At 39.2% G+C, this 20,410-nt stretch overlaps 1 protein-coding gene across 6 annotated transcripts in view; it reads left to right on the top strand.

Annotated features, from left to right (window-relative positions):
* The window catches only part of Acaca (acetyl-CoA carboxylase alpha), a 280,231-nt gene that overhangs the window by 108,869 nt on the left and 150,952 nt on the right, over positions 1–20,410 (top strand). For all 6 annotated transcript variants that reach the window (XM_057774468.1, XM_057774469.1, XM_057774470.1 and 3 more), the window contains 11 exons: positions 284–447; positions 4,170–4,320; positions 5,590–5,693; positions 10,056–10,137; positions 10,530–10,675; positions 12,352–12,502; positions 13,777–13,911; positions 15,024–15,170; positions 15,966–16,154; positions 16,837–16,937; positions 17,621–17,709. In XM_057774468.1, coding sequence (XP_057630451.1) covers positions 284–447; positions 4,170–4,320; positions 5,590–5,693; positions 10,056–10,137; positions 10,530–10,675; positions 12,352–12,502; positions 13,777–13,911; positions 15,024–15,170; positions 15,966–16,154; positions 16,837–16,937; positions 17,621–17,709 — 1,459 coding nt within the window. The remainder of the gene's footprint in view (positions 1–283; positions 448–4,169; positions 4,321–5,589; positions 5,694–10,055; positions 10,138–10,529; positions 10,676–12,351; positions 12,503–13,776; positions 13,912–15,023; positions 15,171–15,965; positions 16,155–16,836; positions 16,938–17,620; positions 17,710–20,410) is intronic.

Raw genomic sequence — 20,410 nt, forward strand, 5'->3', positions numbered from 1 at the left:
TAATATTAAGAAAAGTGTCTGAGACCATGCTTTTTAAAAGCCTTGGAACTTCTGAGAGGGAAATTTATAAAAGATTCTGAGAACAGATGTTTGATGGTTGTTGCACTAACCATTTAATTTCACTTTAGTCACTCAGGAAGCATCTGTGAGACTATAGCACTGGGCCTTGGCTTGCATGGGTTTTGGGTCAGCTGTGCTTGATCCCAGAGCCTGAATCCTGAATACCAGTGTTCTTTTCCTTTGAAGTATGATGTAGTCTCTCATATTCTTCACTTTCTAACAGGGGTTTAAGCCCAGCTCGGGAACAGTTCAGGAACTTAATTTCCGAAGCAATAAGAACGTGTGGGGCTATTTCAGCGTTGCTGCCGCTGGGGGACTTCATGAGTTCGCTGACTCCCAGTTCGGTCACTGCTTTTCCTGGGGAGAGAATAGAGAAGAAGCAATTTCGTGAGTATACTAGCATTTGATTGTGGTTTGCTTAATAAAATTGGGCTAATCCTTGGTGAAGATATGACCATCCTTCATCTGCTGTGGAAAGCTTACTTGAAGAAATTTATCTTAGTTTGTACTTGGCAGATCTTGTATTTCATTCTGTAGTTCTTGGCAGATGTTTCTCTGCTTCTCGTGAGTCTTTGCAAGATGTTCTTTTTTTTTAAACACATGAAATCATTTACTATGTTTTAGTTTTTATAGTAATGGTAGTATTATTGGGGAGAGGTAGATTTTTGACCATGAATTAGGTATCAGATAATTTATATATAAAGGTCTGTATCTGTCAGAATAAAATAAAGTGCTTCTTGGGTACCGTGATTTCACTTACAACCTCACAGTGTAGCTATGAACAACTTATAGTCATTAAATTTTCTAATTTGACAGGTAAAATGTTTACGTGTATGTGTGTGTATAAATGTGTTTGTGTGTGTGTGTGTGTATACATTGGTATGCCACATGCTGCTTTGATTTTTGCATGCCTTGTGGAATCAAGCTCCCCAATATTTGCATCATCTCACATTCTTACCATTTTGTAATTCTGGTGATAATCCTTTAAAGTATGCAACCCTAGCATTTTCAAATATGCAGTATTATTAGCCACAATCACCATGATATCTTGACGTTTAAAATATTAAAATCTTGCTTGTTTTTTATGAAAAGGGGATAAAATAATTGTCAAAATTGCATATAAAAGGGTTGGAGGGATGGCTCATTGGTTAAGAGCATTGCCTGCTCTTCCGAAGGTCCTGAGTTCAATTCTCGGCAACCACATGGTGGCTCACAGCCATCTGTAATGAGGTCTGGTGCCCTCTTCTGGCCTGCAGGCATACACACACACAGAATATTGTATACATAATAAATAAATATTAAAAAATTGCTTGTAAAAGACTTCATTGTATTATAAAGTATGCAACAGTTTAAATATAAATGGTATATATATTAATATTCTGTTAATCATAAATATCAAATTATCAGCAGTTTTGTTTGACTAAAAAATGAGACTTTAGGAAATAATTTTGATGTATTTAATATATGTTTTAAAATATCTGTTTCAGATTAAAAATTAGTTCATCTGCCTCTTTCTGGTCTTCCATCCCTGCTTTCTCTTTCTCTACCCCTCTCTGTTGCCAGTTCTCTCTCTCCCAGCCTCCCTCCTTTCCTTCTTTTCTTTGTGGTACTAGAGATTGAACCCAGGACCTTATAAACTACTCATAAACTTCTATTTCTGTTTTAATTTAAGCTTTAACGATGTGTTGCCTATGCTAGAGATTTAATAGTATTCCCTTCACCTTTGAACTGTTCACAGAGTGTGGATTCCCTTAGGATTTGTTAATAGTCTTAAGGGTATTCCCTTAGTATTTTTTTTTTTTAATTTTTTTTTTTTTTTTTTATTTTCGAGACAGGGTTTCTCCGTAGCTTTTGGTTCCTGTTCTGGAACTAGGTCTTCTATACCAGGCTGGCCTCAAACTCACAGAGATCCGCCTGCCTCTGCTTCCCGAGTGCTGGGATTAAAGGCATGCGCCACCACCGCCCGGCTCCCTTAGTATTTTTCAATAGTCTCATTTGTTATTATTGTTGCTGTTAGGATTTTTTTTTTAAATTTCAAGTGTATGAGTGTTTCCCTGTATGTATGTATGTGTGTATGTTTGTATGTATGTGAACCACATGCATGGTGGTGCCTACAAAGGTCAGATTTCCTGGAACTGGAGTTACAGATTATTGTGAGTCACCATGCAGGTGCTAACAAATGAACCCTGGTCCTCTTTAAGAGGAGCTAGAGCTCATCTTTCCAGTCTGATTCTTAAGTTTTTAATAATGTTCCAAGAGTGAGGAAGTCTCACTGTTTCTGTTTCTCTCTTTTGTACTTTACACTTCTTTACATTTATTCAAGACTATATTTGAAAATTTTCAAAATTATAGCAGTGCTACCAGAAAAAAAATGTATAGAGTTGCATTTCACTGTTTTATACTGCTTTAGTAAGTAGATGGTATGCGTGTGTGTGTGTGAGAGAGAGAGAGACAGAGAGAGAGGATAAAGGAAGAGGAGAAATGTAGGGGAGGACTCCTGGAAATTTAACTTTGGTAATCAAGCTTGGTGGCAGGTTAAGCCAGCTTGCTAGCTGTAGTCCATTTTGTGTGACTGCTTTTTGTAACTGGGGCATAAGTTGAGTATTTTAGACAGTCACTTTTCCTCAGTATGTTCTCAGACTGGCCTCTGTTGGCATTTTTGTTTCAGTTTTGATTAAGCAGACCACCCTATTTATTCTGCAAGCTATGTCTGATGGCTTGCTCAGAAGTCCGACTTCTGCTCTGCTCTGTGTATTTATTTCTCTACAGAAGAAAGCAAATTAGGTCAACTTTTAGCATATTGCAATAGTCTCTGCAATATGTTTGCTTACTGCTGTGTCAAAAGTTCTTTTTTTCAGCCCAGAACTTCCTTACTTACATTCTTTGTTACAGCTAATCTGTACTATTTGCTTCGCCTTTAGATGTTTTTCTATATAATAGTCGTAGCCCACACATCCAATATCATTTCTTATAATATAAATACAAAGAAAACAGAAACATCTGTGCTGTTACTGCTATATCCCTTGAACTATAGTTCATATATTTCTTTGTATCAGCATTCAGAAAATAATTGCTGAATGGTAGATTTGCCTCTGTCGGTATCTTCAAGCTGTCTGTTTAAGTCACACTGTTTCCTGAACACAGCACCTATTTTTTTCTTGCTCTTGTTTGTTTTGTTTTATCTTCTTTTTAATCATTCATAAATTCACTATACTCAAGAGATAACATCATGTTGGTCCTGACAGTACAGTAAAGGCTAAATAGAGTCTGACACGCTATCATCCAGAGGAAGAAAGACAAGCAATTAAAATAGTGAGCAAGTATAATGACATCAGGATTATAGAAGGACATTACAGAAATGTGTAGCTGTCAGACAATTCCAGTCTGTTGCCTGTTGCTTTTTGCTTTGCTTTGCTTTGCTTTGCTTTCCTTTCCTTTGCTTTGCTTTGCTTTGCTTTGCTTTGCTTTGCTTTCCTTTCCTTTCCTTTCCTTTCCTTTCCTTTCCTTTCCTTTCCTTTCCTTTCCTTTTCTCTCTCTCTCTCTCTCTCTCTCTCTCTCTCTCTCTCTCTCTCTCTCTCTCTCTCTCTCTCTCTCTCTCTCTCTTTTTGTAGGGAAATCTTGTCAAAGTTTCCTAAGTGATTGTCTTTAAGTTTATTTTGTTGCATGGAAATGATATATAAAGTAAGGATAATATGTAAATTAAGATGTAAGGATGTGGAAAATTAGTGCCCTAGTTTTAAATAGTCAGCAGTAAATGACTAGAGTGATAAAAATCTAGAAGTGAAAGCTGAGATTGGTTCTGTCTATATTCTTTTTTTTTTTGTTTATTTTTTTTTATTTTTGGTTCTGTCTATATTCTTTGTGAGGAAATGGTTTCTATTTGCTCATGCTTTTTGGTAATATCTGTCAATACTCCTTTATGCTGACTTCTTGAAAGCTCTTCTATTTAGAGTACATGAAAATGAGCCGGCTTACAGCTACATCTTCATGTTCTTGGAACTCTCTGTCTTCCTGCTAAGCCTCCAAATGAATGGAACAATTCTTTCATATGATTGGAAAACACTAAAATATTTGTTGCTGTAATAATTTTTTTCTTTTGCTTCCCCTAGAAATATGGTGGTGGCATTGAAGGAGCTGTCTATTCGGGGTGACTTTCGAACTACAGTTGAGTACCTGATTAAACTACTGGAGACAGAAAGCTTTCAGTTGAATAGAATTGACACTGGCTGGCTGGACAGACTGATTGCAGAAAAAGTGCAGGTGTGTATTCTCCTCTTGAACACATAGCTTTGGGGATTGTTTGTCTGTTTTTGAGTTATTCTTTCATTTGTTCAGTGAAAATTTCATAGAGAGTAGAAGGAAAATTATTTTTTAAAATTTTTTGAAATTCTAAAGGTAAGCCGGGCGATGGTGGCGCACGCCTTTAATCCCAGCACTCGGGAGGCAGAGGCAGGCGGATCTCTGTGAGTTCGAGACCAGCCTGGTCTACAAGAGCTAGTTCCAGGACAGGCTCCAATGCCACAGAGAAACCCTGTCTCGAAAAACCAAAAAAAAAAAAAAAAAAAAAAAAATGAAATTCTAAAGGTAAATGTAGGGATTTTTTTTTTTGTTTTTCTTTTAAAAAAAATTTATAAATTTTATCATAAAAAAACTTGCAATTTAAAGTTACCCACAAATGATAGCTAACCAGACTCAAAGTCTATACATCTCAATGAACTTCTATGCAATTGGAATAGCCATTCGAAAGTTGTGGGATTTCACATTGGGTTTTATTCTATAACTATCGATATATTTTTTATGCATTTATTCACTACCAAAAACAAAGGAAAGAAAACAAAGGGAGATGGATAACAGAGTTGGAATTAGAATAGCAACTGGCTTTATGTTGGCTGTTATCTGAATAGCTTTACATCTGCATCAGTCCTTCCTTATTTTTTCTCAAGGTCTCGCCTGCTCTCCCAAGAACCTAATTCAGATCTCAGTATCCACATGGTGGCTCATAGCCAGCCACCTGTAATTCTAGTTCCAGGGGACCTGATGCTGTCCTCTTACCTCAAGAGGACCCAGGCACATATATGGTGCACTTAACGTATACACAGGCAAACAACATACATAAAATAAAAATAAATTAAAAACAAAAAGGCAGTTCTTTTGTAGTCTTAGCTGGCTTCAATCTCACTGTGTAGTCAAGGATGGTCTTTGACCTTCTGATTCTCCTTGCCTCTACCTCCCAGGTTCTGGGATTGCATCATTCTTGGGCCAAAAATCATAAAACATTTATTTATTTATTTATTTAAATTTTTTTATTGTTTGGTTTTTCGAGACAGGATTTCTCTGTAGCATTGGAGCCTGTCCTGGAACTAGCTCTGTAGACCAGGCTGGCCTCGAACTCACCAAGATCCGCCTGCCTCTGCCTCCTGGGTGCTGGGATTAAAAGCATGCACCACCACCACTTGGCGATTTTGACTTTATTTGACTTGCTTTGGTGTCACATGACCATGCTTTTGATCTGTCCTCTGTTCTTTTTAGGCAGAACGTCCTGATACCATGTTGGGAGTTGTATGTGGAGCTCTCCATGTGGCAGATGTGAGCCTGAGGAATAGTGTCTCTAACTTCCTTCATTCCTTAGAAAGGTAGGCTTTGCTCTTGTGTCTGTGCCAGCCAACCAGTGGTTGGGAGTACAGGACTACAGCTCAAAGACCCATTTGTTTTTCTGCAACTTCTGGCACTGTATGAGTGCTAGTTTTTATTCATGAACTGATGGCAAAGGAGAAGGGGGATGGCTGGAAGTTAGTTTATGCCACCATAGAACAGCTCACTTTTTTTTAAAGTGTGTATGTGTTATGTACATGTTCATGTGGGTATGTACATGTGTACCTCCATGTGATTGGAAAAGATTAACATTAGGTGTCTTTTTTGATTGCACTTTTATTTTTCTGGGTTTTTGTTTTGTTTATTTGGTTCCCCTGTTTTTGTTTTTAATTTTTTGAGATAAGGTCTCTCTAGGTTCCTGGCTGTACTTGAACTAGCTGTATAGACTACACTGGCTTCAAACTCAACAGAAATCCACCTTCCTCTGCCTCCTGAGTTCTGGGATTAAAAGCATGTGCCACTATGTCTGGCCTCACTTTATTTTTATTTTTTTTATTGAAAAAAATTTTTTTTCCGCTTCCTCCCCGCCTCCCATTTCCCTCCCCCTCCTCCTGCCCCTCTCCCCCTTCCCCCACTCCTCTTCTCCCTGTCCAGTCCCTGCCCTGTGGAAAGTCCAAGGTTCTCCCCACTCCATCCAGGTCTAGGAAGGTGAACATCCAAACTGTCTAGGCTCCCACAAAGCCAGAACATGAAGTAGGATCAAAACCCCGTGCCATTGTCCTTGGCCTCTCGTCAGCTCTCATTGTCCGCCATGTTCAGAGAGTCCGGTTTTATCCCATGCTTTTTCAGTCACAGTCCAGCTGGCCTTGGTGAGCTCCCAATAGATCGGCCCCACTGTCTCAGTGGGTGGGTGCACCCCTCGTGGTCCTGACTTCCTTGTTCATGTTCTCCCTCCTTCTGCTCCTCATTAGGACCTTGGGAGCTCAGTCCGGTGCTCCAGTGTGGGTCTCTGTCTCTATCTCCATCCATCGCTAGATGAAGGTTCTATGGTATATGCAAGATATTCATCAGTATAGCTATAGGCTAGGTTCATTTCAGGTTCCTTATCCTCAGGTGCCCAAGGAACTAACTGGGGACATCGCCCTGGGCACCTGGTAGCCACTCCAAGTTCAAGTCTCTTGCCAACCCTTAGGTGGCTCCCTTAACTAAGATATGAGTTTCCCTGCTCCCCTATCCAACCTTCCTTTATCCCCAATCATCCCGTTTCCCCCAGTTCCCCTCATCCTCTCCTTCACACTTTTCTCTCCCCATCTCCCCTCACCCCCATCCCACCCCACCCCTCACTTTATTTTTAGAAGTAAGAGTCTTTCAGTGGACCTGGAGCTTACTATTTCAACTAGGTTTGCTGGCCAGTGAACTCCCAGAATATGCCTATCTTCACCACTCCAGCCACCCCACTACCATCACCACAGTGCTGGAGTTACAGACACGTGTCATTGTGCTCTGCTTTTCCAAGCCACTGGGAATCTGAACTCATATCCTCATGCTTTTATGGCAGGAACATTGCTCACTGAGCCATCTCCTCAGCTCCAAGGTTAATTAATTTTTTTAAACACCGAAATCCAACTGCAGCAAACATAGTTTCCTGAGGAAAGCTCCTTAAACCATAGGGATGAAGTCCAGCATTTCTCCCTAGCATCAAACCCTAAATATTTCTTGTATTACCTGCAGCACATTTCAGGAATTAATAACTGAAGCTGATATTCGGGATGACCTCAAAGTCTTTGAAGTGGAGGGTCAGGCATGTATGAAGCTGACCTAATTTTGTACATTGATTCCAGAGACTAAGCTCTGCCCAAGTCCCTAGGGGAATGGTCCAAAGGACTAATCACATCCAAGCACTTTAACTGCAGGCACTTTATTTCCTTCTGTGTTGTTAGACTTATATTGACCCCCTTTCAAAGTATCTGAAAGGAAGAAAAGAAGCAAATTTTTTGAAAATTGAACTGAGGTTTCAAGCCCTGTGATAAATATCTCACCGTGTTATTTTCATACACTAAAACTTTCAGCAGCTTGCTTTTCCTTTCTGACTCAGATCTAAATCCCTCGGTGTGACTTTCAACTCCCTGAACACTTTGGCCCCCTCACCAGTCCACTCTTTCTCATTTCTATTCCTCAACCTACATCTCTAACCTAGTTAAATGGATTTCCTACACATGTAAAAGTTCATTAATAAATCCTTTAGTTTTCTTTTAGTTTGTTGTATTTGTTGAGATAGTTTCATTGTATGTTTATCACATTGTATGTTTATCCGTAAATAGTCCAGGCTGGCTTCTAATTCACAGTCCATTTGCGTTAGTCTCCAGAGTTCTGGCATTATAGATGTATCAACATTTTGAGCCTACTGTTCTTTAAAGGAAACAAAACAAAATTTGTGTGGCACATATGTGTGAATGCCTGCAAACCACAGAAGCTGGTGCTGGAGTTAAAAGGCAGCTGTAAACTACTCCATGTAAGATGGGAACTAAACTCAGAACTTCTGGAAGAGCAGATGTTAAGCCATCTCAGACAGGTGGTGGTTGCGCACGCCTTCAATCCCAGCACTTGGGAGGCAGAGACAGGCAGATCTCTGTGAGTTCAGGGCCAGCCTAGTCTACAAAAGCTAGTTCCAGGACAGGCTCCATAGCTACAGAGAAACTGGTCTCGGAGGGGGAAAAAAAAAAAGAACAAAAAAATTAAATCATCTCTACAGCCCCAACATTTAATTTTTAATTAATTTAAAAAACTTGAATTTTGAAATAATCTTTTGGGGAAAGCATAATGTTTGTCCAGGCTGACCTCAAACATACTATGTAGCTAGCTAGCTGTTGCTGGCCTTGAACTCATAATTCTCCTACCTGTACCTCCCAAGTGCTTTGATTACAGGCATATGCTACAACACATGGCATAATTCTCTTTAATTTTTTTTGTCTTTTGAGACAGGGTCTCTTTGTAAAGCCCTAGTTGACTTAGAACTCATTTTGGAGACCAGCCTGGAGCTCACAGGGCTCTGCCTTTTTCTGCCTCCAGAGCACTGACAGTAAAGTTGTTTGCCTCCATATCCTGCCTCATAGTTTGCCTTTTATTAGTTACTATCTGTAACCAGTATAGATATAGATAACGTACATACTCTTCACTCATATTTACTGGCTATCAGGAAATCAGCTACCCTTCTTTAGTGCTCCCCGTTTTTATTAGTTTTTCAAATTCTGACTTATTTTGTTTGTGACAACAATCATCCTACTTCAGCTTTTTTTTTTTTTTTTTTTTTTTTTGAGACAGGGTTTCTCTGTCTCTGTGTAGCCCTGGCCATCTTGTAACTGGTTCTGTAGACCTGGCTGTTTTCCATTATGCATCCTTTTGAAATATAGAATATCTATTAATTGTTCTTTAAAATGAAATTACTGGACTTAGTGGTTCATTCGCACCTACAATCTTTGCACTTAAGAAGCTAAAGTAAGCTGGGCGATGGTGGCACAAGCCTTTTGAGAGGTAGAGTCAATAGATCTCTGAGTTCAAGGCCAGTGTGGTCTATAGAGCTTGTTTCAGGATAACCAGGGCTACACAGAAAAACCCTATCTTGAAAAATTAAAACCAAACTGAACAAAACAAAATAAAAAAAGTAGGGGACTGGGCAGTGGTGGTACACACACACCTTTATTCCCAGCATTTGGGAGGTAGCCGGATACATGGTTAGAGAAATAGCTGTAGTTGGTTGGCTGAGCTCTCTCATGATAAAATCACAGCACCCAGGAAGTTAAATACAGTTGAACAGAGAGGTGGGTTATTGCATACAGCTGAACCAAGAGGCAGGGTATTACGAAAACCAGGGGAGCAGGATTTATGTGTGGAGCTGGATCAAAGGAAGATACAGGCATAGGTAATTGTGTTAAGGCACAATATCTCTAAGGAACAGTCTTTAGATTCTAAATATCAGGGCAAAGAGTGCTATGGTGGAAGTTTTTACATACACTATCAACTAGAAGAGAAGGCTTTGCAGTTTCTCTGAACCTTTTCCTGGGAAGGCTTTGCCATTTTCCTTGAGTCTGAGGCTCTGAGGTCTTGGCATGCCTGTGTCCCTGTCAGAAGCACATATTCACTCAGAACATTACTCACTTGGGCCTTCTTCCATTCCCTGTAGATAGTAAGTTTTATGTTTTGTATATAATACCACAATTAAATGTAAAAAATAAATTTCACTCTTTTTTCATAATATATATGATCACTCTTTTATAGGCAGTCATTTAGTTTTTTTTCTCTTATTACTATTTCAGGAAGTATCACAATTAATAATCTTTGAGATTTCTTTATAACCTATTAGAACTTTATAGAAGTAAGTATGTCATATATTGTCATTCTTTCAGGGGTCAAGTCCTTCCTGCTCACACACTTCTGAACACAGTAGATGTTGAACTTATCTATGAAGGAATCAAATATGTACTTAAGGTATGCAATCCCCACCAAAGTCTACACTTTAGTTTCTATCTTCTCTTCTGTTCTTAAAGCTAGTTTTCTTAGGCTGAGAAACAGAGAAAGTTTGCTTTTGTTTACGAATTGGAATATTCCAGTCGTTATTTGTGTCAGTGTCAGGAATCAGTATTTGGCAATTCTGTGAAAATGTAGTTATTTCTCACCTTGACATACTTCCAAGAGATAATGAAGAGGCAGGGAACAGCTGGAAGAGAGAAAAACAGCTGAAGTTACCCCGGTTTGCAGGTAACAGGTATAAACAGCACTAGTGTCACCACTCTCTTCTTGACAACTTCTTAACCTTTATCTTTGAAATACTACATTGTGTCTCAGGCTGTGCTTGTCTTTCCGGCCCTTGTTTACTGCAGGTGACTCGACAGTCTCCCAACTCTTATGTGGTGATCATGAATGGCTCATGTGTAGAAGTTGACGTGCATCGGCTGAGTGATGGTGGACTGCTCTTATCTTATGATGGCAGCAGTTATACCACTTACATGAAGGAGGAAGTGGATAGGTGAGTGACTGTTTAAGGTCTAGTTGCTTGCCATTGTATTAACTTTTCCACCTACTGTTAGGATTATTCCAAGAGTACAAAAGTGTTTATAATTTTAAACATGTCTATGATTGTAAACATGTCTTAAGCTGGGTGTCGTGTTCTGTGTCTGTGGTTTCAGTTACTCAGGAGGCTGAGTTCTTTCTTCCTTGAGGGAAGGAGTTTAAGGCCAGCATATGCAACTTAATGTGATCCTGTCACTTAAAGAAAGAAAACATGTTTCCCTACCCCTCCAATGCAGTAGACATGAAAAGTAATTTATCCTTGAAACAAACTATAATAATTGATAGTTTTTGTATATTGATTAGAATTTATATAATCATATAAAAATTATTCATAGGTGCATACTGTTTTTTCCTTTAAATATACCCACAAATTATTATCTATTAAATACTATTTGCACTTTTCTTTTTTTAAATATTTATTTTATGTCATTTACATGTGCCTGAGTATAAAAATTTATCATTTATCTCCAGTCCTTTGCAAGAATAGCCAATGTTCTTATCTTCCACCGCCCCCACTTCCCAGTCTCATAGCTCAGGTCTTGTTGTGTACATAATGATCTTGAACTTCTTTATGATCTTCTTGCTTCTACCTCCTGCATGCTGAAGTTATCAATATACATCACCACATCTGATTTATGTGGTCCTCAGGACTGAACCCAGAGCTTCATTCATGCTAGGCAAGCACTGTACCAACTGTACTACATTCTCAGATCTCTGCATCTCTCTCTCTCTTTTTAGTAGTATATCACACCAGCCATATTGCTGTGAGAATTAAATGGCTTGATCTATTTGGAACGCATAAAGTATTGCTACAATATAGTAATTGTTCCACAAATATTATAGTTGAGCTTGCTATTTCATGCCTCTAACTCTAGCATTGAGGAAGCTGAAGAGGACTGAGACCAGACTCAGTTACATAGTGAAGTTCTTTCGGAGAAAGAAATAGAAAGGAGAGAGGGAGAAAAATGAAGGAGGGGTTATTAGTTATTATAGTATCATTATCTTTGTATTTTATATAAGTATTCTTTTTTAAAGTTTATGTTGTATTTCTGTATATGAATATATCATAATTTATTTCATCTAACTCTTAACTGAAGATTGTTACTAAAATCTTAAATAAGGACCAGCAAGATAGCTAGACAGATAAAGGCACTTGCTGCCAAGCTTGACACCTAAGTTTAATCTCTCACACCCACATGGCAGAAGAGAGAACCAACTCCTGCAAGTTGTCCTCTGACCTCCATAAATGCACATACCCACACATGGGACAATTGCATGTAAACTAAATAAATAGATATATAAGATACACAACTTAAAAATTATAAACAAAGATAAAGTGAATACCTTGTTTGTATGTGTGCATTGTATATGTGATAACATTTTCTTTGGGTTATTTGTTTGTTTGTTTTTTGGTTTTTCAAGACAAGGTTTCTCAGTAGCTTTGGAGCCTGTCCTGGAACTTGCTCTGTAGATCAGGCTGGCCTGAATTCACCTGTCTCTGCTTCCTGAGTGCTGGGATTAAAAGTGTGCACCACCACGTGGCTTACTTATTGTTTTTAAGACTGACATTTCTCTCATTTTGCTTTATAACCAGAGTGCTTTATTGGCTTGCCTGTTCTACTTATCTCTTAGATACCGAATCACAATTGGCAATAAAACCTGTGTGTTTGAGAAAGAAAATGATCCATCTGTAATGCGCTCACCTTCTGCTGGGAAGTTAATCCAGTATATCGTGGAAGATGGAGGCCATGTGTTTGCTGGCCAGTGCTATGCTGAGATTGAGGTCAGGGTGGGGAATAGGCTACTGGGTCATGGGAGGGAACATAGGTTGGTGGTAATAGGCTAGAATTTGAACTAACAGAAAGGAAGAACATCAGTTAATTTAGTGTAGATTGTGAACCTTAAGATTTAAAAACAAAACCTCACTATTTTCCTTTGACAGGTGAAGACACCTGAGCTTTAAAAAAATATAGTAGCAAGAGTACTAAGTGACAGTTGCTATGCTAACTGTTGACTACTACAGGATATGCTGGTAGAGTTGGGCACAAAGCAGATAAGTAATGAAGTATGATGAATTCTAAGAACAAGAGGGTCACCTAACCCTAACTGAGATAGGGTGTGAGGTAAGGAGAGGCATCCTAAAAGAAGAGACACTTGCTTAGTCTTCCTTTTGAAAAGATATATAGCTGGTGAAGATGGGCAGGAGACAATGCTTGACATTGAGGCAAGAAACAAGACAGTGCGTTGCAGTAGAATTTATTGAGCATAGATTAGAATTTGATGTGGAGTGACAGGTAAAAACTCCATAGAAGGAAATTGAGATCATGATGGAGCCTATGACTGTCCTGACGCCCACAGGGAATCATTGAAGGATTTTAAGTGGGAATATGGTATGATGGGATTTAGGCTCTAGAGTGAAGGTTTAGGTGGACCTTATTGGAGGTAAATGCTACAAAGGGACAACATCTCATAATAGATTTTTAAAAGTACTCCAGGGGATCTGACACTCTTACACAGACAATGTCCACACAAAATTAATAAATAAAAAGAAAAATGTATTCTAGGCCTGAAATGAAATGACCTAGCACAGAGACACTGCAGCAAAGATGTTAGTGATAGATTTAGTAGTTGTACTTACTGGTGACTGGTGTCCAGTAAGGAGAAAGGTGTGAAAAATGCTGGCATGATGACAAGTAAATTCACAAACAGTAGCAAAATATATTTAGTTTACAAAAGTGTTGTAATCCCAGCACTTGATATGCCAGAGGGCCAGGAGTTCAAGGTCATGATCAGCTACATAGCAAACTGATTTAGTGACATAGACAGCTTTGGGTTCAGCAAACCATGAAAACAGTCAAAAATCCAAAAGCAAAACAGGAATCATTAGTGTCTGTTTTTAATCCTCAGATAATGCTCTGAGAAATTTACCAGTTGCCTGCCTTAATACTTCACTGGAGATTTTGATAGATTCTCATTTTTGGAGGGTTAAACTAAGTGTATTCCAGCTTAGATGTTAAGGGGAAAACTGTCCTTTTAACTATTCTGTATTCATTACAGGTAATGAAGATGGTAATGACTTTAACAGCTGTAGAATCTGGGTGCATCCATTATGTCAAGCGATCTGGAGCAGCTCTTGACCCTGGCTGTGTGATAGCCAAAATGCAGCTGGACAACCCCAGTAAAGTCCAACAGGTAAGGAAGGCATTAGGATATCACTTCAAGAGCGAGTAACACAGGAGCTTGGAGGAACTTGATTTGACAACTCATCTCCTCTCCAATCTTTTCCTCCTTTCCCTCTTCACCTCCTTCCTCCCATTTTGCATGTATGTATGTCAGAGTATGTATGTGCTATTCATGTGTATGTGTGTCAGAGGAGGGCATTAGGTGACCTGCTTTCTCACTCTCCATCTCATTCCCTGGAGATGGTTTTCACTGAACCTAACCTAGGCTGGCAGCCAGCAAGCGCCAGCAGTTCTGCTTCTGTCCCCTAACAGTGCCGGTGTGGTCCAGCCCAGCTTTTTTTGAGTAGGTCCTAAGGATCTGAACTCAGGTTCTAATGCTTGTGCAGTGAGTGCTCTTACCTGTCCTTTTTTTCTTTTTTTTTTTTTGGATTTTCGAGACAGGGTTTCCCCGTAGCTTTTTGGTTCCTGTCCTGGAACTAGCTCTTGTAGACCAGGCTGGCCTCGAACTCACAGAGATCCACCTGCCTCTGCCTCCCGAGTGCTGGGATTAAAGGCGTGCGCCACCACCGCCCGGCGTGTCCTTTCTTTCTTTTCATCTTGAACTCCTCCTCTTCTTGCCTCTATCTCCCAAGTTTTAAGATTGCAAGTATGTGCCACCACAGTTAACTTCTTGTCATTTTTTTTCATAATTATTTTTTTCCTTCTGGTTTTGTCCTTTGTGCCTGTAGTACTGTGGAACTGGAGTTTGCATTAGCCAGTATAAAGCTGAGATTCTGTCATTTTCTCATAGTGTTTCATTCACTGACTTCTCTCCAAATAGGTCTATACCATGAAAGGATATCTCAGTTTTTTGTGTTTTTTTTGTTTGTTTGTTTTGTTTTTTTTTTTGTTTTTCGAGACAGGGTTTTCCTGTGGTTTTGGAGCCTGTCCTGGAATTAGCTCTTGTAGACCAGGCTGGTCTCGAACTCACAGAGATCCGCCTGCCTCTGCCTCTCAAGTGCTGGGATTAAAGGCGTGCGCCACCACCGCCCAGCGATATCTCAGTTTTGATGGTGACTGAATTGTGATAGCGTTTATGTCCAAAGCACATGGTAATGAATGATGATTTCTTGTGCTCCACAGGCTGAACTTCACACAGGTAGCCTGCCACAGATCCAGAGCACAGCTCTCAGAGGCGAGAAGCTCCATCGAGTGTTCCACTATGTCCTGGATAACCTAGTTAATGTGATGAGTGGATACTGCCTTCCAGATCCTTTCTTCAGCAGCAGGGTATGAGTTGCTTTCTCGGGAAGGGGTGTACAGATGTATTGATTCTCTAGGAGTAACTTCACATCTCAGGAGGAATTTTTAAGATTGATTCCCCCACCTTACCTCCTTTTTGGTGCTTGGGATTGAACCCAGGGCCTTAAGCATGCTATGCAAGACTGTACCACTGAGTTACATCTTGAGCTCATAAAGAATGTTTTTAGGATGAAAAGTTGTTTGACCTGCTATGTTCCCACATTTTGTTGTTGGACTTGAAGCTATTTATTTACTTATTTACTTACTTATTGGAAACAGGGTTTCTCTATGTAGCTCTGGCTGTCCTAGAACTCAAGACTGTGGAGACCACACTGACCTCAAATTCAAACTCACAGAGATCTGTCTGCCTCTGCTTCTGCCTTCCAAATGCTAGGATTAAAAGCATATACCACCATGCTTGAATTGACTTGACATTTTGAGTCCTTCTTAGTTTTGTCATTTGCTTGGGATTATTTCTTTTTGAACTATATGCTGGGGCAATGTTTGATGTTTATGCTGCAGTTTTAAAGTAAGCTCTGGGGACTGGAGAGAAGGCTCAGTGTTAACAGTACTTGTTCTTGATGAACGTGTGTTCCCAGCATTTACATGGTGGTTCAGAACCATCTGTAACTCCCAAGCACTCATGTGATGCACTTCCACGCACATAAAATAAATAAATCTAAAGTAAGCATGAACATTGAAGTAGAGTAGATTCAGTTATCTCATTTTATTTTGGGAATTGTATTGACCTTGTATCCTATTTGATTATTTTTTTCTCCTCAGGTAAAAGACTGGGTAGAACGATTGATGAAGACTCTCAGAGATCCCTCCCTGCCTCTTCTAGAGTTGCAGGATATCATGACCAGTGTTTCTGGCCGTATCCCCCTCAATGTGGAGAAGTCTATTAAGAAGGAAATGGCTCAGTATGCTAGCAACATCACATCAGTTCTCTGTCAGTTTCCCAGCCAGCAGGTATTTATGGAGTAACACTGTCATTATATTCTGTTGACTGCCACTGGAATTCATGCTCTAGGAGGCCTCTCTGTTTGGCTCCTTCCCACTGTGTGATTTTTCCACTGTAAGCATTGAATCCTTTTCAAAACTGCCTCAGGATATGAGCCCAATAAGGCAACACTATATGTACAATGTAGAATATCTTATAACTGTGAGGAAAAGTGAGCTTTGGCAGTGTATTCCTTATCACTTTGCTTTCGGGAAGAGTCCCTGATTAGAGTTGTTTTTGTAAGAGTGACATGAAGGATATTGGTAATCTGTTTGCCTGACCCTCTCCGACTACCTCAGCAGTCCTTATCCTTTGCTATAATGCAGGGTTATATAGGGAGTAAAGCTGGGGAAGTAAGGAGTGGATTTTGACCTTGGACCAACTTTTGCCCATCACAGTTTCTGGTTAATGTAGTTCTGTGATGTAATTATTAGTGTATCTGGGAAAGGGTGGAAAGAGTTAGAAATTCTTTGTTTATTTAACAAGCTTCTAAATTTCTAGTAACTTCCTACTGCCAACAACATGTCAAAGATAGGAGTTATCATGTTATATAACCAAGAAGATTTCTTTGGTAGTGGTGGTGATGTAGAGAATGTGCATTGGGTCCCTTTGACAGGAAGGGCTTCATTTTTCTTACTTCTTTTGCCTTAGATTGCCAACATCTTAGATAGTCATGCAGCTACACTGAACCGGAAATCTGAGCGGGAAGTCTTCTTCATGAACACCCAGAGCATTGTCCAGCTGGTGCAGAGGTAGTCACGTGGGTCTCCAGAGTCTCATGCCTTCTTTGCTTTCAATTGGGCATGTAAACATTTACTTCAAATCTAACTTTAAGAGAGAAGAAAGAACTTTATCTCTCAGAAAGTGCCTTGTGTCTTTTTGCTATCTTATCATTATGACCTAACTCATTTAGTATTTCTGCTGTTTTCATAATATTCTGTCAATTATTATGGCCTCTAAATCCTATTGTTTTCTTTTTATTGCTGTTTTGATGAAGATCCTAATTTTTCTTTTAATGTAGACTCCAATGTGTTTATTGTTTGCATTTTATTGATCCAGGTATTAGAACTAAAAAGCTATCCAGAGCATTTTCAACTTTAAGATACTTAAATTTTTCAAAAGTTCCTTAGCCATTTGAAGCTAGATGATGACTCAGCAGTAGAAGCTAATTCCACAGTGTCATTAAATAAAGATACAAAGTCTGGGGAATGAAGAGTAGGGGTGCTTTTTATTTTCCTTTTCTGCTTTTCCTTTATAAAAGGTTTATGCACTGAAGTTACTTTTCAGCTTAGAATTTAAGTTAGTGTGTTTGGGTGATTGAATTTTCAACCTGAAAATACAAGCTACAAGCCTGTCCAATATTCAGAGGGAAAGTCTAGAAAGTAATTTTGCCCATTGAGCTTATTTAATAGTATTGGCCTATCCTGCTTCATAGGTACCGAAGTGGCATCCGTGGCCACATGAAGGCTGTGGTGATGGATCTGCTCCGACAGTACCTGCGTGTAGAGACACAGTTTCAGAATGGTAAGCTTCGTCCTAAGGACTCTCTAAGGAAGTCTGTAGCTCTGATTACTTTGTAAGAGCTAAGCCAGTTCACCCTGATACTAACACTTTCTTCCCATTAGCAAACTTTCTTTCTCACTTAACTTCCCTGAAAAACTAAAACCTCTATACCTCACCAGTATGAAAAAGAACACTAACATAACATAGCTTGGTGAAACTGGAACTCCAGTGTGCTTCTGAGGAAGGGTTGAAATGTTCTTGTAGAGATTATTATTCCCTGTTGACATCTTCTTGACCTTGTGTAGTGAGAGTTGGTTGAGTCATGATCAGCCTGAAATTGAAATTCCCTGTCTGAAGAGCTTGCCTCTCAGCAACTAATCCAAGGGTTGAACCACAGGCATATGGGGAAGGGCTTAAAATCTTCACTACTTTTTAGTGTGTCATTTGGTTCGAATTTATCCCTGACTTTCTCTGAAGAGCTTCACTAAATGATGGATAGTCTTTAAGAGCGAAATAAATACCTTGGTCAAGATTTTAAAGCTACATACTGTTGTTTATGGCATGCTGCCACAAGATGGCAGTGTAACACCAAGTTCTCTCTTCCCATGCTCTGCTCACTTTTGCAGCATTTAAGAGATGTCTCTACCCTTTATGACCAGTTAAATCCCCCAAGCAGATATTAGCAAGTTAAATAACGTTGGCTTTATTCCAATTAAAGCAAGGTTGATCAATTCAGGGGCAGTCAATTTATCATGTACTAGTATAGTAAGAAAGAATAAAAGATATTAGGGATAAAAATATTGGACAAAGATCAGTATGGAATGAAATGATATTTTTGCTAGTTGGCGTGTTCCCACGTCTACTCCTATGCTGGGGATAAATCAATAAGTTACATCTTTACTCCTGAAATGGAATATTTAAACTTGTTAAGATGACCCACAAACATTTCTCATGATTAAGTCATACATAATGGCAGCTTGTTAGAAATTCTACTTTTAAGATGAAAGCATCACTGTGTCCATTCAGCATCATGCTGGGTGTCCTTGCTATTGCAGTAAGATAAGAAAAGGATTTAGGAAATCTTAGAGCATGAAGACTTTCCCTTCAAATCCCAGAGCTTGGGAGATGGTGATAGAAGAGTTTCAGGAGTCCAAGGCCACCCTTGGCTACATGAGACCTTGTCTCAAAAAATAAAAAGGTTTGAGAACTCATGGTAATTAAGATTGGCCACCAAGAAATTCAGAGCCTATTTGGAAGGCTCAAAGAACCCCCAAGTTTATTACTAAATTATTTAAAACCAAACAAAAATTTCTAAGTATGAAAGTCAAACCTGCAAGGCTTAGTGGTGAGCATCTTTATTTGGGAGAAAGAGGCAGGATCTCAAGCAAACAAACAAATCAAACATAAAATTCAGTTGCAACCGGGCATAGTGTCATTGGCCTTTAATCCCAGTACTCAAGAGGCAGAGGTATGAGGATCTCTGTGAGTTTGAGGCCAGCTTGGTTTACAAAGCAAGTTCCAGGACAGCTCTGTCTTGAAAAACTAAAAGAGTAAAAAAAGTTCGGTTGTAGCTGGGGTGTAACTCCAGACTAGAGCACTTGGCTATCATGCATGAGGTCCTGGGTTCAGTCCTCAACACTTTGGAAAATATTTCTTTTTAATTATTTCCTTACTTTTGAGACAGGGTCTTATTTTTCTCATTCTGTGGCCGTGGCCTGCCTCCCACTTGCTTTGTAGATCAGGCTTGCCTTGAATTCATAGAGATTCCCCCCTGCCTCCCAAATGCCATTTGAGATTCAGGTATGTGCCATCAGGTACAGCCTGAAAAGACCTCTTTATAGCAATTGTTTAGAAAAGCAGTTTTGAAAAATATACTATTTAAAATTGCAGTTAGAACCCATAAAATATAAAGGTACAAATACAATTAAAAGCATGCACTTCTCTTCTGTTGGGAATTCTAATGAGTGAACAGTAGTGAAGAATAGCTAGGTAAATATCAAGAACAGACACTGTTACAAAGGTATGTGTTATCGCTAAATTCACTTTGTCAACCTGTTAGCATTCTAATAAGCACCCCTCTACGTATCTTTGTGAGACTTATCAAGCTAATTCTAAGATTTACACAGAATTCTGGCAATAGCCAAGATATTTCCAAAGGAGCTGTAGCTGTAATTCCAGCACTCAGAAGACAGGCAGAAGGATTGGTTTATATTCAAGACTAACCTGGTCTCCACCAGCAAGTGCTAGGGCTACCCAGTGATACTCTGTTTGAAACAACAAGATGAATTCTAAAGCGATTGAAAATAAAAAAATACTTGTTGCATGAGATACCAAGATTTGCATATAAAACCATCTTAATTAAACAGCTGTGACATCTATGAAAGGACAGAGTTATAGATAAAAGAAACATAATTACCCAGAAGTAGTCCATATGCATGTGATTCATTTCTTGATAGAGCAGGCATTGTGATCAAGAGGAAAAGGAGGAAACATAGTTAAACAATACCAAGATGATGAGTGAGGCATCCACACTTCATTCCATACACGCAGGACCAATTTCAAGTAAATTAAAGATTTAAACATCTATCAAATAGGCAAAATTATGAAATTTTAGGATATCCTTTTGACATCAAGATAAAGAAGAGGTTATCATACTACTGACAGGAAGTGCATACTGTAACGGAAACAACTGATTCATTCTGTCTGCTTAGGAACTTCTCTT

This window comes from Chionomys nivalis, chromosome 7, assembly GCF_950005125.1.
Source record: "Chionomys nivalis chromosome 7, mChiNiv1.1, whole genome shotgun sequence".
NCBI classification, from domain to species: domain Eukaryota; kingdom Metazoa; phylum Chordata; class Mammalia; order Rodentia; family Cricetidae; genus Chionomys; species Chionomys nivalis.